The sequence below is a fragment of the Bubalus kerabau genome, chromosome 20 (genome assembly GCF_029407905.1).
Source record: "Bubalus kerabau isolate K-KA32 ecotype Philippines breed swamp buffalo chromosome 20, PCC_UOA_SB_1v2, whole genome shotgun sequence".
In the NCBI taxonomy this organism is placed as follows: domain Eukaryota; kingdom Metazoa; phylum Chordata; class Mammalia; order Artiodactyla; family Bovidae; genus Bubalus; species Bubalus kerabau.
Window position 1 is genome coordinate 53,942,596 of NC_073643.1, and position 14,999 is coordinate 53,957,594.

The 14,999-nt window shown below is 43.9% G+C and overlaps 1 protein-coding gene across 3 annotated transcripts in view; it reads left to right on the forward strand.

Annotated features, from left to right (window-relative positions):
* The window catches only part of SCAP (SREBF chaperone), a 98,289-nt gene that overhangs the window by 41,209 nt on the left and 42,081 nt on the right, over nucleotides 1–14,999 (forward strand). For all 3 annotated transcript variants that reach the window (XM_055558554.1, XM_055558556.1, XM_055558555.1), the window contains one exon: nucleotides 8,256–8,475. In XM_055558554.1, the coding sequence (XP_055414529.1) occupies nucleotides 8,354–8,475 (122 nt within the window). In that variant the 5' untranslated portion in view covers nucleotides 8,256–8,353. The remainder of the gene's footprint in view (nucleotides 1–8,255; nucleotides 8,476–14,999) is intronic.

Genomic DNA, 14,999 nt, shown 5'->3' on the forward strand with positions numbered 1-14,999 from the left:
CCTCTCCCACCCCCCTACTCCTGTGTCCTTTTTGCCAAACGGTCTCTGCCTCTCCCCAGAGATTCCAGTTGGGCTAGAGGCTGAGCACCTTTGGGAACAACGTTTAAGGGAATGTGAGCACAATACAAAGTGTCTTTAAAAGCATGTTGTGATGTACACATTTTGTAATTACCTTTTTTGTTCTTGATGTTACAACCATTTGTAAAAAAACATTCCAGATAATTCCGTAGAACTGAAGCAGCAGTCTAATCCCTTTCTCACTTTTGGAAGGTAACATTTCAGCTTAATGCATATTACCTTCTCCAGAGAGAAAGGGAAAAGGTTTGGGCCTGCCTTACTGAGAGCCTAGCAGCCCAGAGAAAGGCTCCATTTGGGGAAACCTCATTGCCCTGTAAAAAGTACCTGCCAAACCAGAAAGATGATTCCAGGAGGAGTTAACCAAAAAAAAAAAAAAAAAAATGCTGTTCAGGTTTTCAGCTTTACGGTATCTTTGGAAAACCTTTTTTTTTTTTCTTTTTTCATCAAAAGTGACCAAACAATTAAGATGGTGAAACCTGAGACCAAATCCTTGTCCCAGCTCTACCCTGTTCCCAACTGCTCACAGAATGGATCATGTGCCCCTTATGTTGAAGTGACCACTTATTTGCTCACCTGCCTCCTTGAAAGAAAGGAAAGAAAATTATGTTTTGCCACTGATTTAGCCATATGAAACTCATCTCATCACCCTTTTCTGGGTCTGAAGCTGCTGTCTCTAGAAGTGCCATCTCATTGTGCTTTGTATTGGTTACTGCTGGAGAAATCTTGAAAAGCGTATGTACAAAACTTGTAAATTTTTATATTTTGGAACTTTGCTGCTTTGGGGTTGAGGCACACTGGTCACCCCTCTGCCTGTGAGAGCTCTCTACAGTCTGTGGGCTAGCAGGGCGCTGATCTTTTAAAGTTTCTTTCCCTACCCAATCCCCCTTTTTTGATGAGGTTTCAGTGAGGTCTGTTAGGGGTGCATCTTGCAGCTTAATTGGCTTAAAATGTTCTCTCCTTTGGTGTGGTCTCTTTGGGGACCAACTGGGAGAAAAAAAAACCAATAGTGTAACGGCTTTGATACTGAAAATTGATAAATGTCTTTTTGAAATAAAGAACCAGTCCCGCCAAAATAAATAAATAAATCAAAAAAAAAAAAAATTAAAAGCTTTGGCTCTATCATAGAGTCTGTGAAAAGAATTTTAAGAAGACAGGTTACAGATTTGAAGACAATATTTGTGAACAACATATCTGGCAGGGACTTACATCTAGAATAACTAGAATATATTATATAAGGAGATCTCAGCAACTCCTAAATACCTAGTGGATCAAAGAAGAAAGTACGTGAGGAGTTAGAAAATACTTTTGAGATGAATGAAAACCAAACAAAAATTCACAAATACAGAAGCTGTGGGATACAACTAAAGTTGTGTTTAGAGGGAAATTTACAACTGTTAGTGCCTGTATTAAGAAACAAAAAACAGATCAGTAACCTTAAGAAACTAGAGAAAGAAGAAAAAGAAGAAGCTAGAAAAGATAAAAATAAACCCAAAACAAAGAGAAGGAAGAAAATAATAAAGACTAGAGTGTAAACAAATGCAGAGAAACTAGGAAAATAGTGAAGTACATAAAAGCAAGAGTTTGTTTTATTAAAAGATCAACAGAGAATAAGAGGAAGCTCAAATAACTGGAATCATTACAGAAAGTGGGAACGGGACAGTACCACCAACCTTCAGTAATAAAAATGACTATAATACTATGAACGGCAAATATTATGCTAATAAATAAGATAGCCTAGGTGAAATGGACAAATTTCTGGAAACACACAAACTAACAAAATTTATTCAAGAAGAAATAGAAAATCTGAATAGACTTGACAGATAAAGAGATTGAGTTAATAGTTTAAAAACTTCCCACACAGAAGGAGAAAGCCCAAGATCAGATGGCTTCACTAGTAAATTCTGTCAAATCTTTAAAGAAGATTTAACTAGTATTGACTGGACAGACTTTTGTTGGTAAAGTAGTCTCTGTTTTTTAATATGCTGTCTAGGTTGGTCATAGCTTTTCTTCCAAGGAACAAGTGTCTTAATTTCATGGCTGCAGTCACAATCTGCAGTGATTTTGGAGGCCCCCAAAATAAAGTCTCTTCACTGTTTCCATTGTTTCCCCATCTATTGACCATGAAGTGATGGCACTGGATGCCATGATATTAATTTTCTGAATGTTGAGTTTTAAGCCAACTTTTTCACTCTCCTCTTTCACTTTCGTCAAGAGGCTCTTTAGTTCCTCTAGGCTCTTCGCTTTCTGCCATAAGTGTGGTGTCATTTGCCCATCTGTATCTGAGGTTATTGATATTTCTCCCAGAAATCTTGATTCCAGCTTGTGCTTCATCCAGCCTGGCATTTCGCATGATGTTGATGTATTCTGCATATAAGTTAAATAAGCAGGGTGACAATATACAGCCTTGATGCACTCCTTTCCCGATTTGGAACCAGTCTGTTGTTCCATGTCCAGCTCTAACTGTCTCTTCTTGACCTGCATACAGATTTCTCAGGAGTCAGGTAAGGTGGTCTGGTATTCCCATCTCCTGAAGAATTTTCCACAGTTCATTGTGATCCACACAAAGGCTTTGGTGTAGTCAGTAAAGCAGAAGTAGATGTTTTTCTGGAACTCTCTTGCTTTTTCGATGATCTAGTAGTGAATGTTGGCAATTTGATCTCTGGTTCCTCTGCCTTTTCTAAATCCAGCTGGAACATCTGGAAGTTCACAGATAATGTACTGTTAAGCCTGGCTTGGAAAATTTTGAGTATTACTTTACTAGCATGTGAGATGAGTGCAATTGTGCAGTAGTTTGAGCATTCTTTGGCATTGCCTTTCTTTGGGATTAGAATGAAAACTGACCTTTTCCAGTCCTGTGGCCACTGCTGAGTTTTCCAAATTTGCTGGCATATTGAGTGCAGCACTTGCACAGCATCATCTTTTAGGATTTGAAATATGTCAACTGGAATTCCATCGCCTCCACTAGCTTTGTTCATAGTGATGCTTCCTAAGCCCCACTTGACTTCACATTCCAGGATGTCTGGCTCTAGGTGAGTGATCATACCATTGTGGTTATCTGGGTCATGAAGATCTTTTTTGTACAGTTCTGTGTATTCTTGCCATCTCTTCTTAATATCTTTTGCTTCTGTTAGGTCCACACCATTTCTGTCCTTTATTGTGCCCTTCTTCGCATGAAATGTTCCCTTTGTGTCTTTAATTTTCTTGACGAGACCTCTAGTTTTTCCCATTCTGTTGTTTTCCTCTATTTCTTTGTATTGATCACTGAAGAAAGCTTTCTTATCTCTCCTTGCTATTCTTTGAAACTCTGCATTCAAATGGGTGTATCTTTCTTTTTCTCGTTTTCCTCTCACTAGCCATTAGGGAAATGCAAATCAAGATCAAATAAGATACTTATACACTCCTATTAATCCTGCTAAAATAAAGAATAGTAGCAATACCAAATGCTGGTAAGGATGCCAAGAAACGAAGTCGCGTCTGGTGGAAGTGTAAAACAGTGTGGGTACTCTGGAAAATACGTTGGCAGTCTTAGGTTGTATAGTACATTTTATGTTTCCTAGCAGTTTCACTTCTGGGTATTTATTCCAGAGAAAGGAGATAGTAAATATTTGTGGTAAGAATAAGCATGATGGGTCCAGTATGGCTGAAATTTAGGGGAGATGGTAAGGCTTTTCAACAAATGATCTTGGAAAGCTTTGAGACAGAGCCTGCAGTCTATGTCGTTTTTTGCATCTCTTTTCCTACTCTCTCCTTGAGGCTTTGACACATTTATTTTTCTTGGTTGAGTGTTTAACTTGTGTGAGTTGGTTGAAGAGAATTTTAAATGCTGAAAGTTTGGTGAATATAGGCACAAAATAGACCATCATCTCTTAAAAAAAAAAAAAATGTTCTATGTTAATGTATGTTAACGTGTATGGATTTTTCTAAAACTTGCGCATCTGTGATCTGATTTGGGGCTGGTTCAGAATCACAGGTTCGGCAAGCTCGTGACACAGTGGCACCTGTCTGCCTCCCCAGCCTGCCCTCAGGGACTCCTCCTGTTCTTTGTGCCCTTTGTCCTCTGAGCCAGTGGGTCTGACTTGATCTGGGCTTGTCCTCTCTGTAGACTTCCTCCAGGGCTGTTCTTTGTCCTGGTTCCAATAGTTTTTTTTCTTGATACATACAGCTCTATGCTGCTGCTGCTGCTAAGTCGCTTCAGTCGTGTCCAACTCTGTGCGACCCCAGAGATGGCAGCCCACCAGGCTTCCCCGTCCCTGGGATTCTCCAGGCAAGAACACTGGAGTGGGTTGCTGTTTCCTTCTCCAATGCATGAAAGTGAAAAGTGAAAGTGAAGTCACTCAGTCCTGTCCGACTCTTCACGACCCCATGGACTGCAGTCTACCAGGCTCCTCCGTCTGTGGGATTTTTCCAGGCAAGAGTACTGGAGTGGGGTGCCATTGCCTTCTCCGATACAGCTCTATAATTTTGGTCTATAACAACAGAGCCCTTTGTTTTTGCTTGTAGCAGGGTCTCCCATGAAGGCATTGGACAAAATCATTTACATTTTTGTGTAATAGGTCCACTCAGGCCCCCAGGGCCTCCATCCCTTCTACATATTGTGTCTATTTTTAATTTTTAAAAATTATTTCAAGTCACTGTTTTTTATTTTTTTAAATTATGTTTTTAATTTTTTAAATTATTTTTATTGTGTTAAAATATGTATAAACATAAAATTTGCCATGTTAACTATTTTTAATTGTGCAGTTCAGGGACATTAATTACATCCACAGTGTTGTGCAGCCATCACCATTATCTATTTCGAAAACTTTTCATCAACCCAGAAAGAAGCTGTAATTAGTAACTCCCTATCCTCTCTGTCCCCAGGCTCCTAGTAACCTCTAATCTGTCTTCTGTCTCTATGGATTTTCCTAATCTAGATGTTTCTTATAAGTGGCATCACATAAAGTTTGTCTTGTTGCATCTGCCTTATTTCATTTAGCATGTTTGCAGGGTCTATCCATGTTGTAGTGTATATCAGAACCTCATTCCTTTCTGTGGCCAAATAACATTCCACTGTATGTGTACATATCACGTAAAAACTGTTGTGTCTCTTTAAATTCGGGAAGCTGAGTTCAGAGTGTAGATTTTGAGCTGAAGAAATTTATAAGTGTGGGGCAATGTAGGAAAGAGAAAATTTCAGTTCAGGTTGGATAAATTGGGCTTTGGAATAGCTTTGTGTCAAAGTGAACATAGTGGAGGAAAGATAAGTTAATTCTCTTGCCAGGTCCAGGTAGGTGGGCTGTGTAAGGAACTAGAATTTGGACTTCTTTTTTTGTTTGTTTCATGATTTTGTTTTCCGGGTGCTATGAAAATGAACAATTCAGTTCAGTTCAGTCACTCAGTTGTGTCCGACTCTTTGCGACCCCATGAATTGCAGCACTCCAGGCCTCCCTGTCCATCACCAACTCCCGGAGTTCACTCAGACTCAGGTCCACCGAGTTGGTGATGCCATCCAGCCATCTTATCCTCTGTCATCCCCTTTTCCTCCTGCCCCCAATCCCTCCCAGCATCAGAGTCTTTTCCAATGAGTCAACTCTTCCATGAGGTGGCCAAAGTACTGGAGTTTCAGCTTCAGCATCATTCCTTCCAAAGAAATCCCAGGGCTGGTCTCCTTCAGAATGGACTGGTTGGATCTCCTTGCAGTCCAAGGGACTCTCAAGAGTCTTCTCCAACACCACAGTTCAAAAGCATCAATTCTTTGGCACTCAGCTTTCTTCACAGTCCAACTCTCACATCCATACATGACCACTGGAAAAACCATAGCCTTGACTAGACGAACCTTTATTGGCAAAGTAATGTCTCTGCTTTTGAATATGCTATCTAGGTTGGTCATAACTTTACTTCATAATAAAGATGAATGGGAACTGAAAATGACTAAGATCATGTCAGAAAAGACTTGGACTTGGTGCAGAATGAAGGGAGATGTTTTTGTTTTTGTTTCCTCATATTAGTAATTTCATGTATAAGATAACAGAAGAGGCCTGAGAAAAAGATTAGGATTAGTAGGATCACAGTTTCCTGGTGGACTTGGTTTGGGGACCTTTAGGGGAAGAGACGTGGGGCTTGGCAGAGGACTGAGGTTGGAAAAGCTCCAGCTTGTTCCTGACAGTGTCTTTCCACAGACAGGCTTCTCATTAGTGTTCGTTTCCCCCTTGGGGCAGGATGGAGGGTTAGGGGCGTGGGAGCAGAAAGGTCACTTCCCCAGAGTCCTGGGTTATGCTGGTGGGGAGCGCGGCTGCAGGGTCGTTCTGTGGGCCCTGGCCTGAGACCTTCATGAGCTCTGGGGCTGCAGGTGAGCCTGGGAACTGGCTGGGCTCTTGTCAGCAGCTCTGCTACTTGGGCAGAGCTGTCACTTGCTGGCTCCCCTGCCTGCTGCCTTTTGAGTTGACCCACAGAGGCTCGGTGTCGTGTTTGCTTAGAAGGTTCTTGGACTGGAGGATTGCACGCATGCTTGCCACTTGTGCCTCCAGGAAGGCTGATGGAGTGAATTCCTTCTTGTTAACCGGCTGTGGTGTGACTGCTCTTGCTTCTCTTTTCTGGTCTCACACTTCTGAGGCATCACCTCTTTGGCCTGGGTTTCATCAGTGAGCCAGATCACGCTGAGACACACGTCTGGGCAGGTTCTGTGTAGCACAGACTGGAAAAGAGCAACACGGAACAGAAGTAGATTTTTTTTTTTTTTTTTTTTTTTTTTTTAAGAAATATGGTTTTATTTTTATTTGTTAATGTAATGGCTGTGCTGGGTCTCTATTGCTCTATGCTGGCTTTTTTCTTGTTGCAGCAGGTGGGGGCTGCTGTCTAGTCGTGCCGTGTGGTCTCTCCTTGCCGCGGCTTCTGCTGTGGAGCACGGGCTGTCGGTGCACGCGCCTTCAGCAGTTGCGGCTCATGGGCTTTAGTACAATGCTCTCAGTGGTTGTGGCCCGCGGGCTTCATTGCTCCACAGCGTGTGAAATCTTCCCAGACCAGGGATTGAACCTGTGTCCCCTGCATTGGCAGGTGGATTCTTAACCACTGGACCACTGGGGAATTCCAGAAGTAGATTTAAACGTGAATTTCATTGGAGAGCTCAGCAGGGAAAGGAATTCTAGATCTCTGGGCCTTTCTATTAGAATTTTATATTCTGATTTTTTGGGGTGTAAGTTTCTCTGTTGGGAAGCAACGCACAGACAAAACGGAGATTTAATTGGAAGGATATGGGATGGCCGGAAGGAAGACCTAATAAATCTTCAGAAAGGACTGGAGCCAGAGCAGCAAAGTGATCTGGGAGCTGGAACCTCTCAGGGAGGATTCAGTACCACCATGTCCAGTTTTGCTTCTTTTTATCAGAAGTCAAAGTCCAGGGAGACAGACATGACCAGCCTGGTGGGGGTCAGGGAGAGGACCTTAACTGACAGTCCATGCAGGGCGGATCTTGTGCAGAAAGCTAGTGTTCTGAGTCGCGCTGGGCGCTGTCACTCAAAGAAAGAGACAGCTTGGGCAGCAGGAGCAGAAGGGGCCCTCTGCCCCACATGTTCCCAGAGCAACGGGGGACCAGAAGCAGAGACTTCCACCTTGCAGTGCAGTTTGTTTTATGTCAGGGGCCTAGGCTTTTTCGTGTTTTTACGTTGAGGGCTGACCTCACTGAACGTTCTTTATCAGTGAATCACTGTTTGTGCAAGAAATGTGTTTTTTGAGGGGTTAGTCCTTGAAGGTTTTTCCCAAGGATTTCTCTTGGTCTGGCCTTTGCACAGAGAACAGGGGGGAGGGTTTCCAGAATGTCCATTTGGCTGAGAGCAGCTGAAGGTGCTGTCGATTACACAGGCATGCTTTCCTGTGCCACATATGAGAACAATGCCCTCTCGAGGGAATGGCCTTTTTAAGACAGTGCCTAATGTGGAAGACGGTTGAGAGTTTGCTTCTAGAGCTAGAGGGGCAGTTTTTTGGTTTCTTTGGTTAGACTTACTTGGACACTGCCCACAGTCACTAGGAGCTGACCAAGATTATGCACATGTGCATATGCATGTGTGGGCTGGAGTGGATGTCTCCAGCTCTTGCCTGTACACATCCTGATTGGGTCTCCACATCCCCGCCACCTCCCCTGGGTGCCCTAGTGTTCACAGCCAGGTACTCTTTGCTAATTTGCTTTTCTCCCTTCTTGCCAGGTGTCTGCAAATGGTATACATTGTCAGTGCCATCCAGCGTTTGCCAGGCTGATCCATGGTCACTTTCCGGGATGGCAGCAAGGTGACTTCAGCTGAGGATGACCCTGACTGAAAGGCTGCGTGAGAAGATATCTCAGGCCTTCTACAACCATGGGCTGTTCTGTGCGTCCTACCCCATCCCCATCATTCTCTTCACGGGGCTCTGCATCTTAGCCTGCTGGTATGTTTCCAAGTTGCCCTGGATATGGTGGGCCAGTCGACCTCCTAACCCTGACTGTTGTGTAGCCCTTGGACTGTGTCTTTTTACACAGTAGAACTTGAGGCTCATCCCGGCCCACCAGTGGGAAGCTCTAGTCCTGGGGTGGAAGCCACTGCACTAGAACAGTCCAGGCTCGCCCTAATTTAGTAAGTCGCCAGGTTTGTTCATATTATTGACAATTTCTCAAAATAACGTTGAGATGTTTCTAAGAAACTGCAGGATGAATAAAAGTGTGATCTTTTAATTTTCCTTCTCAGCAGTGGTAGCTTCCTTTTGGTATCTGGTTAAGAGCAGGAGCCTAGGAGTGTTGCAAGAACAGTCCATTTCAGCAATTCTTGGGATACCATCAGTGTTGCAGGCTAATCCCAGGATAGGGTTTTCTACATACGGGCCTGTCATTGCCTCACGCAGGATCTTTTGTTGCATGGACTCTCTAGTTGTGTGTGGGCCCAGTACTTGCAGCGTGCGGGCTCTCTGGTTCTTGGACTTAGTTGTCTTGCAGTATGTGGGGTCTTAGGTCCTGGACCAGGGATCATACCGGTCTCTCCTGCATTGCAAGGTGGATTCTTAACCTCTGGATCACCAGGCACCTCCCTCTCCAGTCATTTTCTTGTGTTCCTGAGGAGCCTCCTTCTGACCTGGTTGGTCCCTGGGCCTGCCGCGCTCACCAGCACTGAGAGCTGTGCCGCCCTCTCTCCATGTCTGTTGTGCTGTCCCAGGGCCCCGGAGAACCCTGAAAGCTGTGGCTGATGAAGACACTGTAGAAGGAGAGGCTTGATGTAAGGTGATAACCAGGGGTCCCCTCTGGCTCGCAAACACTGACAAGAAAAGAGCCCACCTCGTTGTCCTGGTCTCTGGGAAGAATTCTGGTTTCCAGATTCATTGCACATCTAATGTTTATAGAAGTTTACATTGCTGTGTTGGAAGAAGGATGGTTCAGGACTGAACTCGCTGTTCAGTTGTTAATGATCCCAAGTTCTTCCTTAATTAGGACAAGGAAAGATGAGCATATTCATTGAGAGTTTCCTGCTGGACCCTTCAGCAGGTATATAATTAAATGTCTCGTTGATCCTCATAAAAACCTTGGGAAATGGTACAGTTATATTTCCATTTGACCAAAGGGAGGATGGAGGATTAAAGCTTGCCTAGTCTACACAGCCAGTGAGCAGGGAACGGAGTTCAGATCCAGGCCGGGGATCCTGGTGCCTGCACCTGTGGCACTGTGGCGCCGCTCTCGTCACTCTGGTTCAGAATATTTGTTTAAACTTTGTTAATTTGTGTTGTACATGATAAGATGCTTGTGGCTTTATCCTGCACCTGATGAATTAGGAGTGTTCTGAGAACCCAGCTCTTGGTTTTGCTTGTATTCTTTCCTTTAAGTCAATTTACGCATCTCTGTCTTTGAGAATCATCCTTTTCTAGGTCTGGCTCATGTGCTTGGGCAGTGATTCTTAAAGCTGCTCTAGCATCAGAATCACCAGGAGGGCCCGTTAAACGAAACTGCCGGGCTCTACCCCAGAGTTTCTCGTTCCTCAGGTCTGAGTGAAGCCAAGAATGTGCGTCTCTAAACAACTTCCCAGGCCAGGGGCCTACATGCTGAGAACACTAGACTGTGTCTGTCTTGAAAAGTTCTACCACATCTCAGCTAAAAGTACTTTTTATTCTGACTTCTGGAGCAGCGGTTTGTGGTGACACTCATGGTCATTATTGCTCCTATCGCCTTCTGTAGGGATGGGTGGTGTCCAGCTCCCCTGTCCTAAATTCTCACTTCTGTGATAGCCTCTGTGTATGTGCCTTTGCACCTGGGAGGGCGCTAAGTAAATCCATAATGGATGAACACCCTGAATTAAACTTGTCTTCTCAATGGGCAGTTGAAGAGGTAGTTGTGACTCGCTTTCCACAAGGACAGCTCTAGTAACAGAAAGGAAAGGGTGTTTCTTCTTGCCACTCGCCTTCTGAGGATTGGATTTGGCCAGCTGGGTCTAGACAGCTTCCCAGACAGGGAGTGTGTGATGTGGGCAGCAGCTGTGAATGTAGCTGGGTGCAACTGGGATTTATCTTTGAATGAATAATTTGATATCACACATGTGTTTCAAAACAAATTGTCCTTGGATTTATGGTAGGGGCCTCTGGTATGAAAACTTTCTGACCTTTGTGGCTAAGGTCTCAAGTATGGAAGATTCTGTGACTCAAGGTGAATTAGAATGGGGCTGGGGATGGGGGAAGAGGCAAATGTGATAGTATTTAGCAACCAGTGTAGCCCAGTTGCAGAAGAAAAGCAAAAAGCAAGGGAGAGAGGGAAGGGTATGCTCACCTGAATGCAGAGTTCCAGAGAATAGCAGAGAGAGACAAGAAGGCCTTTTTCAATGAACAATGCAAAGAAATAGAGGAAAACAATAGAATGGGGAACAACTACTGATCGCTTCAAGAAAATTTGAGATATCAAAAGAACATTTCATGCAGTGATTGACATAGTAAAAGACAGAAGTGGTAAAGACCTAATAGAAGCAGAAGAGATCAAAAAGAGGTGGCAGGAATACACATAAGAACTGTACAGAAAAGATCTTATTGACCCAGATAACCACAATGGTGTGATCACTCACCTAGAGCTGGACATCCTGGAGTGTGAAGTCAAGTGGGCCTTAAGAAGCACTGCTGCCAGTAAAGTTAGTGGAGATGATGAAATTCCAGTAGAGCTACTTAAAATCCTAAAAGATGATGCTTTTAAAGTGATCCACCCAGTAAGTCAGCAAATTTGGAAAACCCAGCAGGGGCCACAGGACTGGAGAAGGTCAGTCTTCATCCCAGTTTCCCAAGAAGACAGTACTAAAGAATGTTCAAGTTCAGTTCAGTTCCGTCACTCAGTCATGTCCGACTCTTTGTGACGCCATGAACCACAGCACGTCAGGCCTCCCTGTTTATCACCAACTCCCAGAGTCCACCCAAACCCATGTCCATTGAGTCGGTGATGCCATCCAACCATCTCATCCTCTGTCATCCCCTTCTCCTCCTTCCCTCAATCTTTTCCAGCATCAGGGTCTTTTCCAGTGAGTCAGCTCTTCACATCAGATGGCCAAAGTATTGGAGTTTCAGCTTCAAAATCAGTCCTTCCAATGAACACCTAGGCCTGATCTCCTTTAGGATGGACTGGTTAGATCTCCTTGCAGTCCAAGGGACTCTAAAAAGTCTTCTCCAGCACCACGGTTCAAAAGCATCAATTCTTTGACACTCAGCTTTCTTTATGAATGCTCAAACTACTGGACAGTTGCAGTTATCTCCCATGCTAGTAATGTTATGCTCAAAATCCTTCAAGCTAGGCTTCAGCAGTACTTGAATCAGGAACTTCCAGATGTATAAGCTGGGTTTAGAAAAGGCAGAGGAACTAGAGATCAAATTGCCAACATTCATTGGATCATAGAGAAAGCAAGGGAATTCCAGAAAAACATCTAATTCTGTTTCATTGAGTATGCTAAAGCCTTTGACTGTGTGGATCATAACAAACTGTGGGAAACTCTTCAAGAGATGAGAATACCAGACCTGTCTCCTAAGACAGGTTACCTGTTACCTGTCCCCTGAGAAACCTGTATGCAGGTCAAGAAGCAACAGTTACAACCTTATTTGGAACAACTGATGTTCAAAATTAAGAAAGGAGTACGTCAAGGCTGTACATTGTCACCCTGTTTATTTAACTCATATGCAGAGCACATCATTCGAAATGCCGGGCTGGCTGAGTTACAAGTGGAATCAAGATTACTGAGAGAAATACCAACAACCTCAGGTATGCAGATGATACCACTCTAATGGCAGAAGGCAAAAGGAACTAAAGAGCCTCTTGATGAGGGTGAAACAGGAGAGTGAAAAAGCTGGCTAAAAGTCAGCATTCAAAAAATGAAGATCGTGACATTTGCTGCTATGACTGCATGGCAAACAAGGGAAAAAGGTGGAAGCAGTGACACATTTCCTCCTCTTGGGTTCTGAAATCACTGTGGATGGTGACTGCAACCTTGAAATTAGAAGACAGTTGCTTCTTGGAATGAAAGCTATGACCAAGACAGTGTGTTAAAAAGCAGAGACATCACTTTGCCAACAAAGTTCCATATAATCAATGCTATGGTCTTTGCAGTGGTCAGGTATGGATGTGAGAGTTGGACCATAAAAGAAGGCAGAGTGCCGAAGAATTGATGCTTTCGAACTGTGGTGCTGGAGAAGAGTCTTGAGAGTGCGTTGGACAGCAAGGAGATCATACCAGTCAATCCTAAAGGAAATCAGTTTTGAATACTCATTGGAAGGACTGACACTAAAGCTGAAGCTCCAGTTCTTTGGCCACCTGTTGCGAAGAGCCGATTCATTGGAAAAGACCCTGATGCTGGGAAAGATTGAAGGTAGAAGGAGAAGAGGGTGACAGAAGATGAGATGGTTGGATGGCATCACTGATTCGATGGACTTGAACTTAGGCAAACTCCGGGAGCTGGTGAGGGACAGGGAAGCCTGGCGTGCTGCAGTCCATGGGGTCACAAAGAGTCGGCCGCAGCTTGGTGACTGAACAGCAGCAGCAGCCCAGTTGCAGCCAAGCTGGGCGGACACCTGTCTTAGATCCCACAGGTGTGTCTGGCAGAACATCAGTCCTGGGAACGGGTGGTGGCCCTCAGGGTGGACTGGGCTGGCGAGAGGGAGTGGAGACTCATCTTCACTGAGCACTGGCTTCGTGTGCAAGCGCTTCCACACATGCTGTTTCATTTGCTCGCCTGACATCCTTGGAGGAGGTGGTTATTCCCTAGCTCCTCTGCTGCTGATGAAACTTGTACGGAGAGATAGTAAGTGGTGTGCTGCAACTGGCAGGTCTGTGTGGTGGATCCACATCTGTGGTTTCTCCACTTCACTGGGGTGACATGAACTTTATGAAGAACACTTTGGTGCTGTTAACTTTCACTGCAGGGGTCTGCTCCTTGACCAAGAAGCTGGAGAAAGAGAGTCTCAGTTGCAGTGGGCCAGTGGGCCAGGATCTGCCTAGACAGAGGACAGAGAGGCTTTTTGAGGTAGTGGCCCTACATAGTAGTCGTTGAGGAGAGTGCATGCAGTTGAGTTTTATAGCTACCTCAATCAAGATGGCTGTAGTATATGCCAAGAGCTGTGCCAGATGGTAATGCTGAACACAGACCCTCCCACAGTCTCAGCCTGAGAGAGACAATTGCAGTGCCACTGGATTTTTTTTTCTTTTAAGTTTGTGTGTTTATTATTATTAAAAAAAATAATTTTTGTATATTTCTGTTGGCTGCGCTGGGTCCTCTTGCTGCATGGGCTTTTCTCTAGTTGCTGTGCGCAGGGCTGCTCTGCAGTTGTGGTGTGGGCGTCTCATTGCACGGGCCTCTCTCATCACGGAGCATGGGCTCTGGGCGCGTGACTTCAGTAGTGCTGGCACACAGGTTTAGTTGCCCCTTGGCATGTGGCATCTTCCTGGACCAGAGATCAAACCCACGTGTCACTCGTTGGCAGGTGGATTTTCATCCGCTGAGCCACCAGGGAAGCCCCTGCAGGGTGGATCCTTAACCACTGGACTACCAGGGAAGTTCCTGTAGTTTTTGTTTTTAATTGAAGGATAGTTGATTTATTATGTTGTGTCAGTTTCTACTCTACAGCAAAGTGATTCCGTTATCCATGTATACATACTATTTTTCATATTCTTTCCATTATGGTTTGTTACAGGATATTGAATATTTTTCCCTTTGCTGTAGAGTAGGACCTTGTTTTATCTATTTTTTAATATAGTAGTTTGTATTTGCTAATCCTAAACTCCTTATTTATCCTTCCCCTTTCCCGTTTGGTAACTGGTTTTAAATTTCTATGTCTGTGAGTCTGTTTCTGTTTGTAAATAAGTTCATTTGTGTCATATTTTAGCTTCCACATATAACTGATATAATATAATACTTGTCTTTCTCTTGCTGACTTCACTTCGTATGATCATCTCTGGGTCCGTCCATGTTGCTGCAAATGGCGTTATTTCATTCCTTTTTATAACTAATATTCCTTTTTTTTTTAATGTGCTACATCTTCTGTATCCACTCATCTGTCTGTGGGCATTTAGGTGGTTTCCATGTCTTGGCTGTTGTAAGGAGTGCTGCTGTGAACCTAAGAGTGCCTGTTACCTTTTTGAATTAGCATTTGCTCCAAATATATTCCCAGGACTGGGATTGCTGGATCGTATGGTAGCTACAGTGGAAGTGAAAAATAGATTTAAGGGCCTAGATCTGATAGATAGAGTGCCTGATGAACTATGGAATGAGGTTCGTGACATTGTACAGGAGACAGGGATCAAGACCATCCTCATGGAAAAGAAATGCAAAAAAAGCAAAATGGCTGTCTGGGAACGCCATACAAATAGCTGTGAAAGGAAGAGAAGTGAAAAGCAAAGGAGAAAAGTAAAGATAAAAGCATCTGAATACAGAGTTCCAAAGAATAGCAAGAAGAGATAAGAAAGCCTTCTTCAG